Source organism: Hevea brasiliensis, chromosome 14 (genome assembly GCF_030052815.1).
Source record: "Hevea brasiliensis isolate MT/VB/25A 57/8 chromosome 14, ASM3005281v1, whole genome shotgun sequence".
Classification (NCBI taxonomy): Eukaryota; Viridiplantae; Streptophyta; class Magnoliopsida; order Malpighiales; family Euphorbiaceae; genus Hevea; species Hevea brasiliensis.
In genome coordinates this window covers 91,305,553-91,328,737 of record NC_079506.1, presented here as the reverse complement: position 1 = coordinate 91,328,737, position 23,185 = coordinate 91,305,553, and the positions used below count along the sequence as shown (strand labels likewise).

The 23,185-nt window shown below is 34.4% G+C and overlaps 3 protein-coding genes across 3 annotated transcripts; 2 read left to right on the top strand and 1 right to left on the bottom strand.

The window, feature by feature from the left end:
• Positions 1 to 265: 265 nt before the first annotated feature.
• LOC110633907 (WRKY DNA-binding transcription factor 70) lies at positions 266 to 1,730 on the top strand. Its single transcript, XM_021782732.2, has 3 exons — positions 266 to 713; positions 819 to 920; positions 1,118 to 1,730. Exons 1-3 carry the CDS (start codon positions 376 to 378, stop codon positions 1,617 to 1,619), a joined length of 942 nt encoding a protein of 313 aa, XP_021638424.2. The 5' UTR covers positions 266 to 375; the 3' UTR covers positions 1,620 to 1,730.
• Positions 1,731 to 4,731: 3,001 nt separating this feature from the next.
• LOC110633935 (WRKY transcription factor 55) lies at positions 4,732 to 7,147 on the bottom strand. The gene is made up of 3 exons (XM_058133911.1): positions 6,573 to 7,147; positions 5,823 to 5,954; positions 4,732 to 5,427 (listed from the first exon to the last, which is right to left on the bottom strand). Exons 1-3 carry the CDS (start codon positions 7,010 to 7,012, stop codon positions 4,965 to 4,967), a joined length of 1,035 nt encoding a protein of 344 aa, XP_057989894.1. The 5' UTR covers positions 7,013 to 7,147; the 3' UTR covers positions 4,732 to 4,964.
• A 2,075-nt stretch (positions 7,148 to 9,222) lies between these two features.
• LOC110633918 (uncharacterized) lies at positions 9,223 to 22,991 on the top strand. The gene is made up of 21 exons (XM_058133909.1): positions 9,223 to 9,478; positions 10,454 to 10,552; positions 10,995 to 11,146; positions 11,454 to 11,526; positions 11,653 to 11,775; positions 12,270 to 12,378; positions 13,421 to 13,500; positions 13,632 to 13,713; positions 15,823 to 15,962; positions 16,047 to 16,157; positions 16,249 to 16,365; positions 16,489 to 16,578; positions 18,582 to 18,635; positions 18,855 to 18,929; positions 19,034 to 19,109; positions 19,334 to 19,433; positions 19,552 to 19,621; positions 20,445 to 20,512; positions 21,099 to 21,208; positions 21,756 to 22,016; positions 22,353 to 22,991. Exons 1-21 carry the CDS (start codon positions 9,353 to 9,355, stop codon positions 22,631 to 22,633), a joined length of 2,397 nt encoding a protein of 798 aa, XP_057989892.1. The 5' UTR covers positions 9,223 to 9,352; the 3' UTR covers positions 22,634 to 22,991.
• Positions 22,992 to 23,185: the final 194 nt, after the last annotated feature.

Sequence of the window (23,185 nt, the reverse complement as noted above, 5' to 3'; positions counted from 1 at the left end):
CCACTTTGCTTTTTGATTATTGATTTGGCACCACGGCAAAGGCAATTTTTTTACAAGCATACAAGACAAGGAGAAAGGGGACAGTCTTAGCATCAGGCTTGCATCATCCTGAAACGTCATAAACCTTCTTGTAAGCATTTTGGTGGGAATTTTCCATGAAGCCCTCATATCATTTTCATATCGTGCTCCTTCCTGCCTGTTTCCCATGATTTTCTTCTCTATTTCCCAAGCCCTTTTTGTCAAAGAACCAACCATCTCATAAAAGCCCATCCCTATCTCTTCTACTTTCCACATATATTAGAGCATGCAGTAGAAATCTTTTCAAAAACAAGATAACAAACAGAACAAAATTAAACCCACTTGATACTGCCAACAATGGCGACTCCTTGGCCTGAAAATCTATCAACCAACAGGGTACGGGTCATAAAAGTGCTTGCTCAGGGCCAAGAATCTGCAACCCATCTTCAATTACTCCTCAAGAAACCTTATGGAGAAGATGTGTTTCTCTTAGCTGATAAGCTTGTAGTCAAGATCATGAGATCTTTCACTGAAGCTCTTTCCCTGTTAACTTCTAGTGATTTTGTTGAGATTCTTCAGAACCAGACAACTTCACAAGTGGACTCAGTTTGTTGTGATGACCGGAGATCTCGAGATTCCGGAGAGAGCAAGAAGAGGCCAACTGCCAAGGATAGGAGGGGTTGCTACAAGAGAAAGTAAGTAAACTTATAATTCTAGATAATAAAACCCATATCCCATAAGCATTTGTTAAATCAGGAGACTCTGAAAATTAACACAAATACTTTTCTTATTGGTTTCAGGAAGACTTCCCAGTCATTCATAACAGCCTCATCTACAATAGAAGATGGTTATGCATGGAGAAAATATGGGCAAAAGGAGATCCTCAATGCTAAATACCCAAGGTAGCAATGCTTCTTTTGAATCATCATCGATGTCCTGTTTTATGGATTGGAATCTTAAAAGAAAAATTGAAGTAGAAAAGGGTGTGTGAAATTAGGCATTATTATAAAGACAAAAGTTGTTTAGCAGGAATTGGATTATATAAAGTGAGTTTGCCCTGTTCCTAATGCTAAACCCACTTAATTTTTTTAATGAACAGGAGCTACTTTAGGTGCACCCACAAGTATGATCATGGATGCAAGGCAACAAAGCAAGTCCAGAGAATGGAAGAAGATCCACAAATGTACAGAACAACTTATATTGGTCATCATACCTGCAGAGATATTCTCAAGGCTCCACAAATCATTGCAACACCAGATTCTGTTTCTGATCCTTGGGAATCTTATATGCTTACTTCCGATTCAAACATTCCTACCCAATTGGATCATCAACGCACCACAATTAAGCAAGAACATAAGGAAGAAACCCCACTAAGTGATCTAACAGATAATCTTTCATCTTTGGACCCTATCATGTGGAAGGATCTTGTATCATTTGAATCATCAGCTGAGCCTGCTGCTGATCATTACAGAGCAGTAGCTTCTACTACAATGTGTACGGAGGCTACTTCTCAAAGTGATGACATGGATTTAGTGGTGAAATCCATTGATTTTGATAGTGATTTTCAGTTTGATGAAAGTGAATTCAACTACTTAAGCTAAGGTATAGAAAGCTGTAGGTTTTCCCCTGCTGTATAGATGTCAACCTTCAAGAATTACCTTCTTTCCTGTACCATGTAATCTAGTTTTGTGGAATAATTATTAATTAGCATATATGCATGCGTGATTGTGGGTATTCTATTCTTAGCCTCCAAGATTCTCAATCTCAATAATAAAATTCAGCTGTTCATACTGTAAAGGACTATGTGACAGTACTACCGTTTGCACTTTATGTTCTTAGTGGGGACATGCTCAGCATTTCACATTGAAAAAGTTAGTGTGATGAAGCTTTCATCGCCTACACTTTTACGATGCCATCAATAAACTCAATTAATATTTTCTTATCCTCTTATCATAGCCACAACCAAATAATTAACCATCAAGTTGATTTTATTATAAAAATCAAGGTTAAATGTTATTGTTGTAGATTTTAACCTCTCGGATATTGATATTTTATCTCTAAAAAATATATAAATATTAATAAATTAAAAAGTTAATTTAGTCTTTTAAAAATTAATAGAGAATTAAAAATTACAAAGATGATATTCATATTAAATACCCCAAAAAGAGAAGTGATCACTTTAACATTAGTTTAATCTTTTACACTAGAAGAAAGGACAATCCCATTTCAACTCTCAATTGAAATCAAAATGTAACAAAAAGAACAAAAGTGCCTTAATGAATAGGTCATTTACCATGTATAGTTGAAGTCTAATTATAGGAAGAGACAGACGTGTTTAAAGGGTACAGTCAAAATAAGAAAAAAGAATATGGGATTCTAAAGTCCTGTTTGATATTAAATTTTAAAGTATGAAATTATTTTTTTTTAAATAAAAGTATAATTTTAAATATTGTTAGAAATGTATTTTTAAAAAAATGATTTTATTATTTTAATATTTTTATGATTAAAATTAATTAATTTAATTTTTAATTATTTTTTAATATTTTTTAATTAATATAATTAAAAAAATAATTTTTTCAATACCAATTTCAATAAAAATATCAAATAAGCCCGCAGTAAAGTCCAAGTGGCCCCTTTGAATTTGGAAAATGAATGGGGAGATGCTCTGCATATATCCACAAATCTGGTCTATAGACCATTAAAGGCTACAGAAACATCCAAGAAAGAGAAGACTTGTACCCTTAGTACTAATCTTCTCCCTTTTTTCTTAAATAGATAATATACAATAATTAAAAAAAAATGAAAACAAATAAAATTCAACTATAGAAAATTAGAAACACAGAGAAAGTCCATTGAACATGGAACATTCTTTGATAGAGACTATTTATTTAGTCTTATAATTAATAATAAAACTTAGAAATTAATTAATTTTAAATCAGTGATATTAAAATTATCTTTAAAATTATAAAAAATAAAGCTTAAATTGTGTCATTTGTAATAAGAATATTAAATGAGTATAGACTAGATTTGGCTTTGTCAAATAAATAATATATCTTTAGTCATATGATAAAGATAAACATTTTATGAAATTCCTTTTTTTTTTAAACATTTAATGAAATTCCTTTCTTTAGTTTTGAGAATGCAGAAAGAATTAATGGGTGGGTGAAGGATTTGGAGAGATATCAATGGGTGGGTGAAGGATTTGGAGAGATGCAAACAGCAATTGCAGCTTGACTAAGCCAAAAGATTTTTCCTCAAAATAAAAGGGCCAAGGGGGTTGCAGCTGCCAAAGGAAATTTTTAAAATACATCTATGTGCAATCTTTTGATTCTTTAAGCCTTTCTTTGTTTGGATGTGTGGAAAATAGTAGAGAAGGAAAATAATTTGAAAAAAAAAAAAATATTAACATTTTCTTTTATTTGAAAAGGAAGAGAAAATAAGATAGAACAGAAAATAACCTTTATTTTTTCTTTTATTATTTTCTTTTCAATAAAAATTAGAGAGAAATGTGTGTTTTATATAGAAAAATTACAAAATTACCTATTTTTTAAAGTTATTTTTGAAAATATATAAGATAAAATTGTATTTATTATAATTTTCCTTCCTCTCTTTATTTTATTCCATTTTCAAACAAGAAAAAATAATTTTATTTTCATCTTTATTTCACTTATTTTGCTTCTATTCAAATGAAAACAAAGAAAATAACGAAGGAAAAATATTTTTTATTTTTCACTTTTTATATTCATGTGTTATATGAAAAAGTCTAATAATCATATTATTATTAGCTGAGATGTTCTAAAAACTAAGAGGTGTTTAATTTATTTAGGAATTACAAGTAGGGTGTGCAAGTTTGGTTTTGATTTCAATTTTTAGATATTTTAATTTGATTTGATTTAATTTTTTAATTTAATTTTGATTTATAAAATAATTTTATATAATTATTGTTATGGTAGAATCAAATATGAATTACAATTTGAGTTATAAAGTTAATTGCTAATACATATGATATTATATAATATACATTAGTTATTTCTTAAGTATATAGTTTTTAACTATAAAGTTTGTAATGTTATTTAATACGTTTCTAGCTAAAATTATTAATAAAAATTAAACGAATTAAAGATCATATATACTGTATTGTATATAATTTATAATTATAATTATTTTATGTATATATATACAGATAAATTATAATTTTAATTACAGATATATTCATAAAATATATATATATATATATATATATAAATAATAGATTCCTTATATGAGTCAATATGATTTTTCTTTTTTATTTTATTTTGGAGCATGCACACCCTTAATTAAGAAATTCTTACTTAAATCTGGTTCACCATAAATTCAAGAAATAAATATATAAGACCTTTAATTATATATTATGTGTCTCGAATCAATAATGAATCAGGATTAGGTAAAAAAAAATTCCCTCCTAAATACAATATAAACCGGTAAACATCAATTGTTTGGATGTCAGCTCATCATAACTCTCATCTCATCAAGGGTCATGTAAGATATTATTTTTCAATGAAACTCCAACAAAATAAGGATGAATGGTTTGGTTTATTAGGATTAAACAACAATTAATGTTAATATCAAGCATAAAGTAATCATGGAAGAAAAATATGGGCTACAAAAATCAGATCCATATTTGTCAATATGGGCCAAAGCAATAATCAAAATCGGCCTCTTCATGCAAGTTGATAACCAAACAAAGTTCTAAGATTAATCCCACAAATTGAAGTAACAAAAATTAATTCACTTGCTTAATTACTCTAATTAAAACACTCCTACTACTGTCGTTGAATGTAGTGATAATTCTCACTGCATTTTCAATGGAAAAACTCAGATAAATAGTAAATATAAAACGGATATAAAGGAATATCATGGTAAATAAAAAAAAAAAAAAAACCCCCTCCTGTCACGCTAATTTATCATCATTTTTTCTTGTCCCCTGCCTCCCATTTTTCTTCCATGGAAGTGAAAATCAATTCCATGCTATTGCCACTACTGCTACCTGAATTAAACATCACATCAGCCATATCTGCGACAGGAAATTCAGCTTCTTTATTATATCGGGCATTGGAGGGACCCGCGCCTGCACCTGCACCTGCACCCGCACCGGCCATGCTACTACCACTGCTGCCACCACTGCCACTCCCTCCACCACCTAGACTAAATTCCAGCCAAGGTGGAGGCTGAGCAGCCATAGTTTGAGTCATTCCCTGGGTAATATCCGGCAGTTGAGGTGGTGGAACCGAGGGTGCAGTAGCAGACATGTGGCAAGTGTGATCACTCCTGTATGTAACTTCAAACATGTAGGGATCATCATCTAATCTCTGAACTTGTTTCTTGGCTGGACATTGGTACAGTTTTTGGTGTGTGCACCTGTAGTAACCCCTGAAAGAGACAGTTGACAGTTGATGCATGCGGTCCAAAAGGGCAAGTGTTAATGGCATATAAATATATAATTGTAAGGTAAGATTCAACTGAGTCATTTGATTTTTCAACTATATATGCATAATATTATAATCTTCCAACTAGTCCACATGGAAAAGGATCTGCATAAATTGGACGTTGACCAACTAGTTGTTTACGGCTCAGATCACTTGTGCCATTAGTCAGTCAATGACTCATGCATCTTTGTTTTGATTCTATACCAAGTCAATATCTACTGGTTTATAAGAGAATGGTAAAAATTGGCGTGAAAATATTTAAATTTTAGGTTTGAATGCGTCACACGAGGCATATGAATGAATTCTAGAAAAGCAAGAAGATATTGAAATGTAATTTACCTTGGAAACCTTGACCCTAGTATTTCTTTCTGGCCATATTTCCTCCAAGTGTAGCCATCGTCTGGTGGAATTTCAGTGTTTCCCATCCGAGGTGCAGGTGCCCTTATTGTCCTTTTTTCCGCATCATCTTTCCTGCAATATTAAACCAAATGCCTAATAAGTTACCCTTTTGCATTGGAAAATTTTGGAAAAATAATTTATAACCCTTCCAAAACTATATATATATAATCTCAAGCATTATTAACCTATTGATGTGAGAATTATATAGTTGTAATCAAATTATTGCATTTCTTTTATCTCAATATGTGAAAGCTACCATATGATGAGTTAACACCAATTGATCTTGGCATGATGTCGATTAGATTAGCTGTATCAGAGCAACCTATTGATTAATTGGGGCTAGTTATCAACATCCATGCTAAGTTTTTTCTCGTTTTATTATTAAAAAAAATTTCATTATTATATAAAAAAACACCAACTGATCTTGTGGTGGCCTTTTTCCAAGAAATTAACAGCTTACGTGGATTGCTTTTTCCTTGATTTGCTTTTTCAGACAATTCCCCTTAAACCTTCGGCAATTCGCATGCTACTAAAGGATGTTTGAGTTAAAAAAGCACTCCCCACCACTCATTGAACTGCTCTAGGTTAACAAAAAGATGATTTTTATCGTGAAACACAAGTCATCTACAGTGAAATTATATTAAATACATGTTGTTAATTAAGAATGTAGGCATTAAAGAAGTTTCTTACCTTCTTCGTGGTCTTTGCATAGATGATGAAGCCACTGCCTGAACATCTCTGCCACCCAATTCCATAGCCAAACCTCCTGATCCCATTTGTATCCCACCTCCTGCTGCTTGCTTATTCTCCAACCCTGAACTGCTGCTGATCCTCCCAGCCATTAGTTGTGATTGAAACAACTCCACCATTTTAGTCCTTAGCCAATATTCCTGAAAACTTGGGTCAATCTGGGGTTGCTGCTGTTGCTGCTGCTGCTGCTGCTGCTGCAACATTTGAGAAAGGTGTTGATCAACATTTAACCTCGTCCTAGCAGAAATGAAAACCCTAATGATTTCATCTAACTTGGAAGCCATATCTTGGTTTTGGTGATTGGCTAAGTTTTGTAGGGTTGGTTCAAGGTCTTTAGCTAACTTGATCCCTTGAAGAATTAAAGAAATAAACTCATCCATAGTTCAAAGGCGGCTCAATGATAAGCGCTTTTCTTGGGTTGTGTTGGATTTAAGCATGGTATACGTACAAAAAACGATATTTAAATGAGGAATTTAATGGAGAACTTTTGGGTGTGCTTCTATGAGGGTGCTGAGTTCTTCGTTATAGAGAAAAGTTGGAGCGGTATATATATTCAAAGTATTTTATGTTTCTTTTACACGGTACAGGAAAGAGGACATTGGAAAATAAGACCAAGTCATTGGTCTCCTTGGTATGCTTTTGTTTCAGTCTAGAGGAAGACCACGCCATGTTGAAACCACTTAATTTTGTTTTTAGACCTTGGAAACTTTCCTAGCTTTGAAGCTATGACTATATTGCCATTGGAAATGGAATTCCTCCTGCTTCTAGGTTGTCTTGAATATATAATTACCAGGCATTTACCTTCCTAAAGTTCAACACTTATCAGAATTAATTAAAATAATTTATAATTTTTTTATGTTTAACCAACAACCATGGTCATTCAACCCCACGTCATGGGTCATAGACCATAGCCTTCTGCTTCTTCTCTCCAAGAAACCTGTTCCTTTGCCAAGACAGGTCAAGATTCCAGGGCCCATGCGTGTACAAAGGTAGTAAAATTTGTAGGGACTAATGGTTTTGTTTGTTGTCATTTCCTGAAATTAAAGGGTTAACTTGGTGAACAATCCTCAAAAATTTCCTTCGTATACTCCGTGATCATTGGCCTATTTGGCCATTTTCCATCACGGTCTTGTCCGGTTAAAGAATTTCAGGCTGCTATCTATATCATATGTTGCTATCTAACCATAGAGAAAGACGAGCAAAATGAAAGGTCATGCAGGCCAAAGAATACACATGGCTAGCTTTCTGATGAACTTTAGTTCCCTCAAGAAACCAAAAGTAAATTGAAAGGAGATATTGAAATGCATTTGCTGAAGGTTAGTCTAGTCTCCATGCACGTCCTTGTAGCGGTCTTTAGCCGTTGGATAGAATGCATTCAATTTGGGCGGTGACCTACTTAAAGCTTATATATATAACTACGTCAAATGTCTTAATAGGACAGAGCCTTCATAAATCATAATCACATACTTCATATATATAACTGCATGCATGTTACTCATTCTTAATATCACAAATCCTTTTCTTTGGAAGTTTCTATCATATATAGGATCTTTCTCTTTAGTTAGGTGAGATTACTCGGACTTCCCTCCTAAAGATTTTGCATAACAAAATGATTTGTTGTGAAATATATGCGCTATGTACATAAGCTACTACTCGATCGAATAATTGTCAATTTGAGCAATTCGAGTATATGATGCATATGTTACCGTAGATGATGCATATGTGTTGAAATTTATCTCATTTGTCTTCTCATGGATACAATATAAATATGGGCCCTTGAAGGGGTTAACATCTAGCTAATTTCTATAGCCTATTGGCAGCACAATTGTACTTCGTTGTTTATTAAGTCTAATAATGAATTGGACTTAGATATATGTAGCCAAATTCCCTTGCTATGATTAAGATGCCTCCTCTGTTTTGTCAAACATGTTTCATTTTCACATCCATTCCTTGTGTATTAGGAAAAAAAATGAAACTTGTTATTTGATTAATTCCACATCCATTGAAGCCTCCATGAAAGTGTGGTGATGCAGACACTTCCACTACAGCCATAATGCTAAGGACAAGCAAACCCATTCGTTATTCTACTTCGGAATTTTCTAAAGAAAAAATGGCTGTCAATATTTAAAGGTTTTTTTTTTTAAATTTTAAAATGCAATGAAAATATTTTTATTATGGAAAAAATTATTTGAAAAAAAGTTAATATGCTATTTTGAAATTACTAAGATTAAAGTATGATAAATTTAAATTAAAATCAAAATTTAATGATAATTTTATTATAATTGAAGTTATTTATCTTTATTTTTTATAATATTTTTACTAATAAAAAACCTTACTTCTTAAATATTATATTGGATGAAGTTTATACTTATTATATAATATAGAATTAAATCATTTTATTTTTAAAGTGATCTTTATTTTAATTATATATAAATAATGTTTAATATTTAATTTTATTTTAAAATTATGTACAATTTGATAGAAATTTTAACCAAACATATCCTAAGAGGCCCAAGGGCTGCAACAACAATAAACTAAAAAAGAGCCCAGAACTTTAAGAGATCTAATAAGAAGGAAATTACCATTCCACTTCGAGGAATTCTATTTGATTTCACTTTCTCAATTCTCACTCTCTCAGATCCAGTCGAATCAATTCCAGTTTTGCAGATCGCCAATTCCTTTTTGTATTCTCGATACTAGCATAGAAGAACAAGGACAATATGTTTAAATTTTTGAAGGGAGTGGTGGGTGGATCGGGTACCGGACTTAAGGATCTCCCTTACAATATTGGCGAACCTTACCCTTCTGCTTGGGGTTCATGGACTCACCATCGTGGCACCTCCAAGGTAACTATTCTCTACGTTTTGTCTTCTCCAATTCACTTTCTTCTTATTCCTATCACTCCCGGGCTTCATCTCTACTTGTCTCTATTACTTGACTAAAATTTTCGATAACTATTCAATTAGACGTTATGGGTTTTGTGATTTTGTTTCAATCATTCGCATTTCAGGTTCTTGTTTGTGTTTAGTATGATGTATAAGCTTAAGATCGTTCTTTTAGGAAACACTAGGTGCAAGCGGGTGTGATTGAGGCTTTAGTGAAACTAGTTGAATGTACTACTACATATATTTGCATTAGCGAATTGGTTGCCTTAGCAAGTGTTGATATGCCTAGCCCTTTTCTGCTTTGTAATTAACTAATAATGTCTGCCTTCACATGCTACTCAAGTTATGGCTGTTTTTATCATTCACACCGAAACATACTTTGAACCCCTTTTCCTTTTTCTCTCATTTTGTCATGGTATATGAGGATATTCATTGAATGCTAATGCTTTTAACGAGTCTTCTTCCATCCCTTGATTGAAAGCTTAATGGGCAAATTGAAGGGGGTTTAGTTTATTGTTGCATGAAGGTTGTGTATTTTAAATGGCTTATTCTTCTTTTTGGATGATCACGTGATTGATTTTCAATGTTCCCTACTCCAAATACTGGGTTAATCATTTAGTAAATGAGTACTTAACCGCATGTGGTTTGTCATATTGCTCTGCTGGTGTATTTCATATCACCATTTATGTACATAGAAGGACAAAAAAACATTGTCAATGAAAATATCTTGTTTTTCTACCTGGGCATTATCTGGTGAGTGACCATGACAAGAGCATTTTCTGTATTGGCATACCCATTTGTGAATTTGGAGGTATTTCTTCCATGGACAATGCTAAATGTTTTAACGATGAGCTCTTTAAAGTGATCTTGTAGTCCTTTTCATTCAGTTAACTTCATCAAAGTTGATGTACTTCTGCTTATTGATTTAATTTTCAGGATGATGGATCTCCAGTTTCAATATTTTCACTTTCTGGAAGTAATGCTCAGGATGGACATCTAGCAGCTGGCCGTAATGGTGTCAAGCGGCTTCGCACTGTAAGCTGTCATGGGTTTTGGTAGATTCATTTTGTATAAACGGGACTTTTCTTCTTGTTTTGCTAATTTTTCACATGGATGATACTTTTTGGAATTCTCAGGTAGGGAATTCTGCAATAATTTTTAATGGTCTAGATGCCAATTTTTCCTACTATTGCTAATTTTTGAAGGCTTCTGACACACATTTAAAGTTATTTGTAATAACTTCTTTGTGACGGTCCTCATAGAAAATTGATTCAACTAACAATTAGATTCCAATTCAAATAACTAAAAGTTAGTTATTTGGATGCACCATTTAAATTCCCTTTTTACTCTTAATTTGTTTTGAATGCTTCTGGATGAGGATTGTTGTATTTGAGTGCTGTAGCTTTACGCATATGCAGTCTTTCTACTTATTGGAATTATGCCAACAAGCATGAAAAGCTACTCTTGCTCCTTTCAGGTCAGGCATCCAAATATTCTATCATTTCTGTACAGTACTGAGGTTGAAACTTTTGATGGTTCTACCTCAAGGATTACTTTGTATATGGTAACTGAACCTGTTATGCCATTATCTGAGAAGATCAAGGAGCTAGGTTTAGAAGGCACACAAAGGTATAATTGCAGTAATCCGCTGGATTTGTGCTCCTTTCTTTATGCAACTTTCAATGCTTTTGGTATGTTACATAAATCTAGTTAATGCATTGCTCATCATTCTTTGCATGATGATGTGTACATTCTGTTCATCCACAAGTTAATATTTCAAGCTCTTCTGTCATAACTAGTCATTGATTTCACACATACACATGCACAGAGTTAATGGAGCTCTTCCACCCTGCTGTTACATATATGAGTTAATAGAGTTCATTACATTTTTCACTTGTGATATATATATATATATATATTTTTTTTACGTTGGCAGAGATGAGTATTATGCTTGGGGGCTGCACCAGATAGCTAAAGCTGTGAGCTTTTTGAATAATGATTGTAAACTTGTATGATTTCTCAACTTCTTAAATGATCATAATCGAGCGATGGAATAGTCTTTCTTTATTTTTTTTCCTAGGATTTGTTTTTCTTTCTTTTTGGTTTATTCACTGTCTGACTAGCTTCAACCACAGGTACATGGTAATGTTTGCTTGGCCAGTGTTGTTGTCACGCCAACTCTAGACTGGAAGCTGCATGCTTTTGATGTTTTATCTGAATTTGATGGGAATAATGAAAGTGCAACTGGACCAATGCTGGTAATCCACATGCAATTGATTGCAATTTCTTTTTAACTTCTGTATGGCATATGCTATTATCTTGAATTTACTACTTAAGCAACAATTGTGAGTCGGGTAATCCCTGATGACTATGTTCAGAAGAACATCATAAACTCTGTTCCTTGCCACTTACATTAATTCAGTTTATTTTGATTTCTTCGCCCGCCCCCCCTTCCTCTCTCTTCCTGGAAAGTCTTTGACTAAAAGTTTTCTGCAACTCATCTTATTCTGTGCAGATTCCAATTTTTGTAAATGAAATGTTTCACTTAATTTTTATATAAAATTTTTTTCCCACGTTCTTCTTGTACTCAACTACAGAATTTTTTTTATGATGATGGATGTTAAACTATGATTTCTTGCTGTCATTCATTCTGGATGATTCATGTCGATTTCTTTCAACACTGTCTTTTTAGTAAGAATCAGATGCAGTTCCCTTGTTATTTATTCTATATAGTTGTTTCTTTTTCCATCAGCAATATGAATGGCTTGTCGGACCACAATACAAACCAATGGAGTTGGCTAAGTCTGACTGGGTTGCAATCAGAAAATCTCCACCTTGGGCCATTGATTCCTGGGGTTTGGGTAAGACCTGCGGCTTGTCTTTTTTGTTTTGGTGTAAATGGGTAGCAATATCTTTCCATGAAACTGAAATTGCTGCCTCCCTCATATTTGGTTGAGCAAAGATAATATAAGTTCAGTTGAGTTACACCAGAGATTCCTTCTTCCTTCCACTCCCTGCAGGGATGTTTACAGGTTTATTCCCACCTTTTATAGAGGTTTATGTGAATATGATGTTATTTCTACATTGACAACTCCATCTCTAGGATTGTCAAATGAGCACTGTTAGGCTTAGGTAATACTGTGACAATAACAAATGCCATCAAATTAATATTATTTATGTAATATTTTGTATTCCAGGAGAAACATATGATCAGTTTCTTTGGGAAAACATTCTTTTCTCTTTACATTTTATTATTTCAGGGAAAAAAAACATGGTACATTCTTATTTTTTAAGGGGGTGCTGTCCCACCCATAAGTACCCCATGGTGGTACTAAAAAAATGAATTTGAATCTTTTTTCATTCTTTGGATCCTCTAGAAAACCCCCAGCGGAATTCCTCTACATCTTGAAATCATCCTTGAAAAACTTTAGGACTGTTCATTGATCCTTTGGAACTAGTTACACGCATAATAATTTATTTAACTGTTTTCCTGTCTTCCTTGGTTCCTTCTTCGGTCCCCTGCCACCTTTTCCATATTTTCTAATGGCTCAACTCATTTTTCTCTAATATTTTCTTTTTTTTTTTTCACTCCCTTAATTGCATATATTATGCATTTTCATTTGCTTTTCTGTTCTCCAATAAGATTCTGCTTTTGTGAGCTTCCACTTCCAAGACAGTTTTACAAAGTAAGAGAAACGTTTCACTGTGTAAAGTTTGTTTAACTGTTACTCATATTTCTTTCTTCCTTGTGCACTGCATTGAATTGTAACATGTGCATCCTAAAATTTGTTGGCTGATAGGGCATTAAATTTATGGAGTATTGTATTCTTTTTCTTAACTTCTTCTATAGAGGGCACAATGTAGAATCTAATTTGTTTTTTCCTTTTTGGATGTAATTCGTAGGTTGTTTTATATATGAAATCTTTTCTGGTATCAAGTTGTGTAAAACAGAGGAGTTGCGCAACACTGGTTCTATTCCAAAGGTTTTATCTGTATTTGAAACAATGATATTATTAAATTCTTTCTGGTTTTTGTGTGCGGTTTACTGTGTTTTTGTTGGTTGCTTTGAATTCATCTCAGGACTCATTTCTATTTACGTCTGTGTTTCCTTCAGTCATTGCTTCAGGATTACCAGCGGCTCTTGAGTTCTATGCCCTCTCGCAGGATGAATACATCAAAGCTTATAGAAAATAGTGGTGAGTTCTTATTTTGTGCTTATTGTATATTTGTATTTCTTTTCTTTTTAGGAACTTCATGGCAGTACCAAGAGTTACTATGAGATGGGATTTTTTTGTCCATGTGTTTGTCTATCATTGTTTTGTTATATGGATTGCTCTGTATTTGTAAGATCAAAGGCACTGATCATTGTTAGATTGTTATGTTATTTTCTACTTTCTAGGTTTCATATTGTTTTCAGTAGTACAGTATGAAACTTTTAAAAATTATTTATTGCCAGATTACCTGTCTTTCTCAAGTGTATATAAGTCCTAAGATTTCTTTTTTTTTTTTTTAATCGAAGATCATAATTTTCGTTAAAAAGGCCTTAAAGGCCAAATGGATGCAATCATGAAAACATGGCCCATGGCCAAAAATAAAAGGAACCCAGCTATTTCAAGGGATCTAAGCCCAAAATCTAAAAGCAATGTAACACAAAGGGCTCAGTCCCAACCCAACCCTAGAACACCAAACCTGCTAAAGAAACTGATCTTGAAGTTCCAGCATCGTCTTCAACCAGTGCCACAACACCCACATATGCACAGTCTGAGATCCTTCCAAATGGTGTTCGTTCCGCCAAACCCAGGGCCAAGAATGGGGCCATCCACCACCAAAATAACTAGGAAACCATCAGCTTAGAGAACCACAACTGTGGGAACAAAACAACCATCCATGCCCGAGCAGGAAATAGAGGTAAGGAAGAAACAGGGAGGAGGCTGAGCCCAACTGGCCTGTCAATCTCTTGTAGCCTTAGGGTGGGGTGCTCACTCGGCTGACTCTTGCAACCCTTAGGAGTACCTTCTCTCCTTCCACCGCAACAGAGACTTCCAACCTCGAGTCCCCCAGAACCCAAACAGATCAACCAAGCATGCAACCCATTGACGAAAACTAAGCAGGTCAACTAACATCCCTCTCATTGTTCACTGGACCTGGCCTGCACCTGAAAAATGAAAAACCTATATGTACAACCCATCCCGAAAGTGGGGAGGGAGAAAAACCCACTTCCAGGCTAGAGAGGAAGCGGGCAGGGGAAGCCGCTGCCTGCAGTAGAATAGGGCTGAACCCTAGAGCAGGAAAAGATAAAAAAGAGAGAAAATTCTCTCTCTAAAAGATAGAGGGAGAAGTATTTTTGAATTTTTATTTAAACTCTTGCACAATAGTTTGTTGAAACCAATTATTTCACTTTGATTAGGAAAGGAATGGATGGTTTGAGGATGAGCTGATTTTTTTAATGTGTCTTATATGTTCGCGCTGCTATTCTAGTCTGTGGCTTTTCAGAATCGGGTCCTGGTAGTTTTGAGGATTGACATTACCCCCTTAAAGGGAAATAGAGAGATCCTAGTAGACCATTTAAAATTATGGGAAGTCTTACTTTAAACATAATTGAAGCCTCATTAATGGTTTAATTTTGTATACATTTATCATTAGTAATGACATGATATAAATTGTTTTCTAGAAATCTTTCTTTGTACAGTCTTTATTTGCAAGTGATCTTTGAAGTATTGCCATCTATTTACTTTTTAATCCTTATATCTATGGTCACATGTAAATGAATTTCATGAATTCAGATGCATGTATATCTTCAAGTGTTTGACTCAGGGTGGGGTGGCGAGGTTGATGTAGAACTGCAAAAACACTCAAAAGGGAAAAGAAATAAACTCTCAAATTTGATTAATTCTCAATTGTGAATAATAATATGTTCTACCAAAATACTTAGATTACATAGGTATTTATAGTCTAATATTAGGAATCCCAAAATAAGAAAATACTAAACCCATACCAACTAGGAATGTCAAACTGATGGTAACTAGGAAATTCTAAACAATAGAATTCCTAATAATCAATTAATACTTCCTAATTAAATTTCCTAAATAATAGAAACCTAAACTTCCTAATTGCACTAGAAAATGATTAAAAATCTTGATTTTACAATGAAAAATTAAATCAAAGTAATTTCTAAATTGAGTTTTCCCTGATTGCATGATGGGTTTTTTTTTTTTTTTTTTTTTTTTGGGGGTTGGTTTCTATTGCTCTCATCTTTGTTCTCTTCTTTTCTTTTCTTACTAAAGTTTTCAACTCATGATTGGCAGAATATTTTCAGAATAAGTTGGTGGACACCATACATTTCATGGAAATTCTTACCTTGAAAGACAGTGTTGAGAAGGATACCTTCTTCCGTAAACTTCCAAATTTAGCAGAGCAGCTTCCTCGCCAAATTGTGCTGAAAAAGGTGTGGAAATTCATTTTCTAATGTATATATGAAGTTTATTCTCTACGCTTTTCCCATTATCATTTTCTACTCTGGATTTTACAGCTGCTTCCTTTATTAGCTTCTGCCCTTGAATTTGGTTCAGCTGCTGCTCCTGCTTTGACTGCATTGTTGAAAATGGGTTCTTGGCTTTCAGCTGAAGAATTTAATGTCAAGGTCATATTCTTTCTTTTCAAGCATTGGTTGTTCTTATTATTGACTTATTACTTTCTTTTGACTGGTGTGAGTCCTTTCTTTTTGTTTATAGGTATTGCCAACAATTGTGAAACTGTTTGCCTCAAATGACCGTGCCATTCGAGTCAGTCTCTTGCAACATATTGATCAATATGGAGAGTCATTATCAGCACAAGTTGTTGACGAGCAAGTAAGCAGTTAGTAATTAGATGACAATGAATTCAACATCTCTTTGATTTTATCAAGTATCTATTTTCAGTTGGATCAACTCCTAAAATTAGCATAACATTTTTATTGTATTGCTTTTAAATAGGTTTACCTTCACATTGCTACTGGGTTCTCTGACACATCTGCTTTCCTTCGTGAATTGACCCTCAAATCCATGCTTGTTTTGGCACCCAAGGTACTTTTGATAGTTTACCGTGGGATCTTTGCTTCTTTAGTATGTCTGACTATATCAAATTTCTCCTCGTCCTATTACTGTTACACTTGTGGTGGTGTTGTTTTACTTATGATTTTAATAGTAAGGTCTGAACATTTATTATATTTCTTGCATTTTCTTATTGGTTTTGAAACCTTAGCTCATAATGGTTCTAAATATTTGATAATGACTCTTAAGTTTGATGTGACAGACAGACAATAGATGATCCAAAGTGGTGGATGGTTTCAAATACATGCTTTTATTTGTTTTCAAGAATTTCTTAGCTTATGGTTGGGCATCCACAATAAGACTATGGTGATGTTTGTTGCATTTAGCAGCATGGTTGAAGAGAAGAAGTTCTTTGGAGCGTCAGTCAGTTGGTCATGACTTGTTAAATTGAGGGATTCTTATATGATCAAGTGAGTTTGGCAGGCTATGGTTGGAAGAAATAAGTGGCAATTTATTTTTTGGGCTAGCATTCAAGAATATTGATGCGGAACTGGTCTCAAACTGAATGGCAAAAAAGGATCCATATAGCCACTCCAACTACTTTGGGATTTAGGCTTTGTTGTTGTTGTTGTTGGGTACTTGGGTTAGTATTCAATAATGGGCCACTGGGAATTTGATAGCTGATTTTAGGAGCAGGTATTAAGAGTGGCCTCAGATTTTTTGGAGCATGGCTAGCGTTTCCATGGAAGAAACTTTAACTTCAATGGAGACGCTGTCATTTTGATTCCTAGATATGTAAGGGAGGGACACTCAAGAAGCTAAAAGATGTTTGGATGACCTTTCCCTTCAGACCAAAAAGGAAGGAGAAATTGATAGGTTGGGATGTTCTCCTCTAGGACGGGTTAAGGTGAATGCTGATGGAGCATCAAAAAGAGAAACAAGACAGACTGAGGCAGGGTATCCACTCAGGGACAAAGGTGGTGTTTGGGTGGCAATTTTTTCTTAGTATTTTTTTTTTCAATGTGTGCATAGTTGTGCGGTATCTGTCAGTCATGGTGTTGGCTTGGAGTCGTGGGATGAGGAAAGTTATTGTGGAAGAACACTCTCTAAGCACTGTTCAGATCCTTCCGAGAATGGAGGAGCCAAATGATCCTATCCTAATGGAGGCTTGGTTGATGCTATTCAAAAGCTGATGCAAATGGATTGGCAGATGAATCATTCCAAGTTTATAGGGAAGCTAATTTGTGTGCTGATTGGCTTTTGAACTAAGGACTTCAGTGCCAATTGGCAATCCATTTCACTCTTCTCCCCCTTAGTGTAGTTCTTAGGTGGGGATATGTGGGGAGTTTCCCTGCTCTATGTGGGTTGGGCTTATCTGCCTTGTAGTTAATAAACCCCCTTCCTCCCTTGTCTCTGAAAAAGGGACAGATGTTGGAAAATGCTTACAAGTCTTTATGCTATTAGGTTATCTGAGGAGGAAATTAGGTGAAATGATTTGTGGCAATGAAAAAGTAGATATAGGATGGGTATTCAAAGATATTCTAGAAGCACTTTCTGGGAGCTTGCACGTGATAGAATAATGTCATCTGGGATACTTCGGGTAAGTGGAAAGATGTTTTCGTGTTTAGAGCAGCTTAATTTGATTTCAGTTAAAGGCTCTGTTATGGCAGGAAGAAGGAAAGAAAAATCAGGGAGGAAAGAAAATGTTTGACTAGGATGTGATTTGATGGAGAATCGGTTCCCAGATGGAGTAAAAATGATAAAAAGAACTTTTAGAGCTGTTCCTAAGTGATTGAGAATGGTGGCCTTTTCTTGAGTTGATTGATTGTTATGGTTGACATTATGGTTATTTAACTCAAATCATGCTACTTCAGCTTCATGCTTCTTCATCTTATATTTTCATCTTAAGTCATGCATTGTGTGCTCTTACTTGATTGTTGACTATCTCCATATGTTTATTTTACCCTCAGGTGGATAATTTAATCGTGTTTACTGACTCATCCTGAATGTTGCTTCTGTTTGACCTGATATTGCAGCTTTCCCAACGTACAATTTCAGGCTCCTTATTGAAGTATCTTTCAAAGTTGCAGGTATTTAATCATTTGTTTGTTCATAGAAGAAAAAAGTTTTTTTTTTTTTTTGTGGTAATATTATCATGTAGACTTTCTTTTTTTTATATTGCTGTTGGTTCTTCTTCTTTGATGCAGTTGAGGATCTTTCTTTCCTTATCTTTTCATTCTGAATGGAATAAGTTTTTGGTCCTTTAGTTGTGTGGTTTGTAATTTTTTTTTTGTTTTATGTTTTCACAGGTTGATGAAGAGCCTGCAATTAGAACAAACACCACCATATTACTTGGCAATATTGCAAGTCATCTAAATGAAGGGGTAACAATGAACATGTTGTCACAATTTATTATTGCACATAAACAGAGATTTATTAGCTTATTCCATATGAAAGTATCATCTGATGCATTTGAATTACAATGCAGACCAGGAAGAGAGTATTAATTAATGCTTTTACAGTCCGCGCTCTGCGTGACACTTTTTCTCCAGCTAGAGGAGCAGGTATAAGAATTTTATTCCCAATATGCTCTGCTGTCATTAGCTGTCTCTTCTTCTTCTTCTTGTGATATCTTTGAAGCCTAATTCCTTCCCCTACAATTTTAAACATTTATTAGTCCTTAAATCTTCCAGTTTAATTAGGTGTAATTTTATTAATTAGGTGTAATTTTATTCTTTTTGTTCTTAATGTTAGAGTGGACTTATTAATATGAACCGCTAATGTGCAGGAATAATGGCATTATGTGCGACTAGTTCTTATTATGACATAAGTGAGATTGCAACTCGAATTCTTCCCAATGTTGTTGTACTCACCATTGATGCTGACAGGTCATTTTCTATGGATGGTTTATTTTTTTCCCCTTGTTAGATTGGAGAATTTATACATTGTTAGTGTTTACTCTTGATGTAGATGGAATGTAATGCTCTTTTTCTTTCTTTTGGACAGTGATGTTCGATCAAAAGCATTTCAAGCTGTTGATCAATTTCTGCAAATAGTCAAGCAGTATTATGAAAAGGTGTGTAAAGAAACCACAGAATAAGTCCAGATTGAATGCTAAGCATTTAAGCCACTGATGCAGAATATACTCCTAAAGATTTTAGGAGTACCTATTTTAGGAAAAATATAGAAAATAAGAATTTTAGAGATTTTATGATTGTATATCTTATTTAGATTAGGTTCCTAATTAAATTGGGATTCTTCAATTTCTAATTAGGATTGAATTAGGGTTCTTTCCCTTTGTTCTACATTAGCCATACTCCAAGCTCTACTTATTCTGACCCTTGCCAATTCATGTACATTCCATAAATGGTGAAATAGTTGTTTGTGGTGAAGTATCTTTCACATTTTAATTTCAACATAACTAGTCAATTCACAAGACTGCCACTTTGGCCCCTTTCTTGATGTGGCTGACTTATGTGGGGACTCTAGCATGGTAGCACCTGCCTGTTTGATGAGAAGCTTATGATAAGAAATGACGTAAGGCTTTGGATTTATGAATCTTTCATGTGGTTGAATATATACTCGCTACTATAATAACTGAACTTTCACTTTATGGCACTAATATTCCTGTCGATCTTTGGAAATTCTATTCTAATCATTGTGGGTAAAGTAGTCTAATTGAACATTATTTTAAGCATGTATATAAAGTATAATCTTGTAAGTGGAACTTATGAGTTCTCACTGCTTCGTTTTGCTTTATTTCTTTTCTTTGTTTACTTACTCCATGATATTCTTGGTCATGTACACGTGTTGAATGTTCATGATCTAGTTCAGATTTATTGAAGTACTGTATATTTGCAATCATGTACATTGATTTCCCCCCTCTGGGCTCTTTGTAGACATCTGCAGGAGATACCAGTGCAGCTGTGGGAATTTCATCAATACCAGGAAATGCTAGTTTACTTGGGTGAGTTAATTTTGGACATTTTATAATTGGTATATATTAAATTGTAGTTACTTGATGCTGGTCCCACTAAATGAGGGATTTAAGAACTAACGTATCCGGTCTTATAGTAGGTGGTTTGTTTTTTTGGGAATAGAGATTCAGATTTTTTTTTCTTGGGAATAGAGATTATGATTTTTTTGGATCTTATATGCTGCAATTTATGGTGCATCAGTAATGACTCCTTCAGTTCTACATTATGTATCGATTGGTTTTTCTTTAATATTAATTATAAAGGATGTCCTGAGTTTTCAATAATGTCGCTTCTTTTTTTCTTTTGGTGTATTGGTGAATTTAAACTTGTAGCTTTTCAGGTGGCCAACTTGCATTTCTATTGTGTCTTCCAAGTTGCATTTCACTGATTTAATTGGCCATATGATATTAATTGGTTCTTTTATTTGTTTTTTCTCATTTACGGTGGCTCCTTTGATCCATAATTCCAATATTTAGCATATTACTGTTATGTTGTACTTCAAATCAACTTCTTTGCAATTTTTTCATGTTCCCTCCATATTTTTTGGCTGTGACTGAACATATATTTATGCCACAGATGGGCTATGAGTTCGTTGACTCTCAAGGGTAAACCATCTGAGCAAGCTTCACTTCCTCCTATAAATTCTGGTGCACCTCTAACTTCTACTGCCACCAATGCCAGCTCAGGTGTGCATCTGGATTACTTGTTCATACTTTCCTGCTGCCAAATAGAAGAAAAACTTCTATCTAGTATTCTAGTTATCAAAAATCAAAAGATGGATTTGCTTGTGAAATTTGCTTTGGTAAATATGTATTCTGAATAATGATGACTTTTCATGGTGTACCTGCCAACTTTTTTTGAACTTTATACTTAAGAAAGCGTATGATTTGGAAATTGGATAACTGAACAGTTTAAATTGATCTACTTTCTGTTTGTAGAGCCTGAAGGATTAGGGTTCTGGAGGAGAATTAATTGATAATATCGTCACAAGGGGCAAATAGTTGGTAATGTAGTAGGGATGTAGATAGAGAACATCTAGTAGTGAATATTCTTCAGCTGCTGATATAATTGGTAGAATGATTTAAATGTCAATTATTTGAAAAATAAACTAAGGATCATTATTTCTACTGATAAATTGATGATTCCAAGGATCATTATTTCTGCCCAATTTTATGTTGATGCCTTTATTTAGCAAGTTTAATATCTGATGTTGGGTTTCTTCTGCAATCAAAGCGATGGATACTCCAAGCACAGCACCAGCCCGTGTGAATTCCAGCACAGACTTAGCCGATCAACCAGTACCTGTGTCTCCCACTTCAACAGATGGCTGGGGAGAAATTGAAAATGGGATTCATGAAGAGCAAGATGGTGACAAAGATGGTTGGGATGATATTGAACCTCTTGAAGAGCCAAAGCCATCTCCAGCTCTCGCAAACATTCAAGCCGCTCAAAAGCGGCCAGTCTCTCAGCCAGTTTCACAGCCAAAACTCCAAGGTAATGCAACCATACATATAATTATGGTTATTAATGGTAAGTGTATGAGTTCCTAGACTGAATGTTTCAGCCATATGGATAATTTTGGTGTACTTGAAGCTGCAGCCTCTTGGATCTTTTTTAGACAGTTTTCCTTCATTAAATGCTGGCCTATATTAAATACCAACACATCAGCATCTTAATTTTGAAAGTCTGCTTAATGTAATATTAGCTATATCTCCTTGTCATGCATGCTTCTGTTATATTAATGTTTTTGCCCTTTTGTTTACATTGTTTTTCTTTGAGAAGACATTCAAGAAGTATATTTAGCAAGTATTTGTTTAATCCCCTTCTCAGCTACTACTGTGCGACCGAAAAATACTGTAAAGGTGACAAAAGATGAAGTTGATGATTTATGGGGTTCCATAGCTGCCTCAGCTCCAAAAACAACGTCAAAACCTTTGAATGTTAAAACAGCATCAACACTTGATGATGATGATCCTTGGGCAGCCATTGCTGCTCCTCCACCCACTACAAGAGCTAAACCATTGTCAGCTGGTAGAGGCCGGGGAGCTAAACCTGCTGCTGCTCCAAAACTGGGCGCACAAAGGATAAACCGGACGTCCTCTGGAATGTAAGTTAGTGACAGAGATCAAGAAGTGACATCCTCTAAAGAAGACAGAAGGGAAGATCAAGATCTGTAAATTTTTTTTTTCCTTACTGGTGACTGGTTTTCACATTAAAATACTTGAATCCCTGTCACCTTGAGATGTATCTGCTTACTTTCTCCCAACATATTTGATTTATGTTATCATTCTTTTCTACAAAATATTGTCTGTTATGTTTCTTCTTTTGAAGAAGCTGCTGTCTGCCAGACTGCTTTGTAGTATTAGTTTCTGCAGCAACTTCAACTTCGAATTAGCATACTCACAGGGCTTGTAGACGTACTTGGAATGTAATTGCATCGTCTTATAAAAGAAATGGAAAATTTGGTTATTTTCCTTTTTGTAACTGACTGCTTATGTGTGTGTGTGAACGCACGCGCGCATGCATGTGAAAACACATCGTTTATATGTGTTTTCAATAATGCATCATTCCCATCATCTGAATTTTCTAGTCAGGATGCAATGCAAATACTATTTACACTTTCACTGTTTCGTGATTACAGCAACTCCAGCCATCTGTAAAGC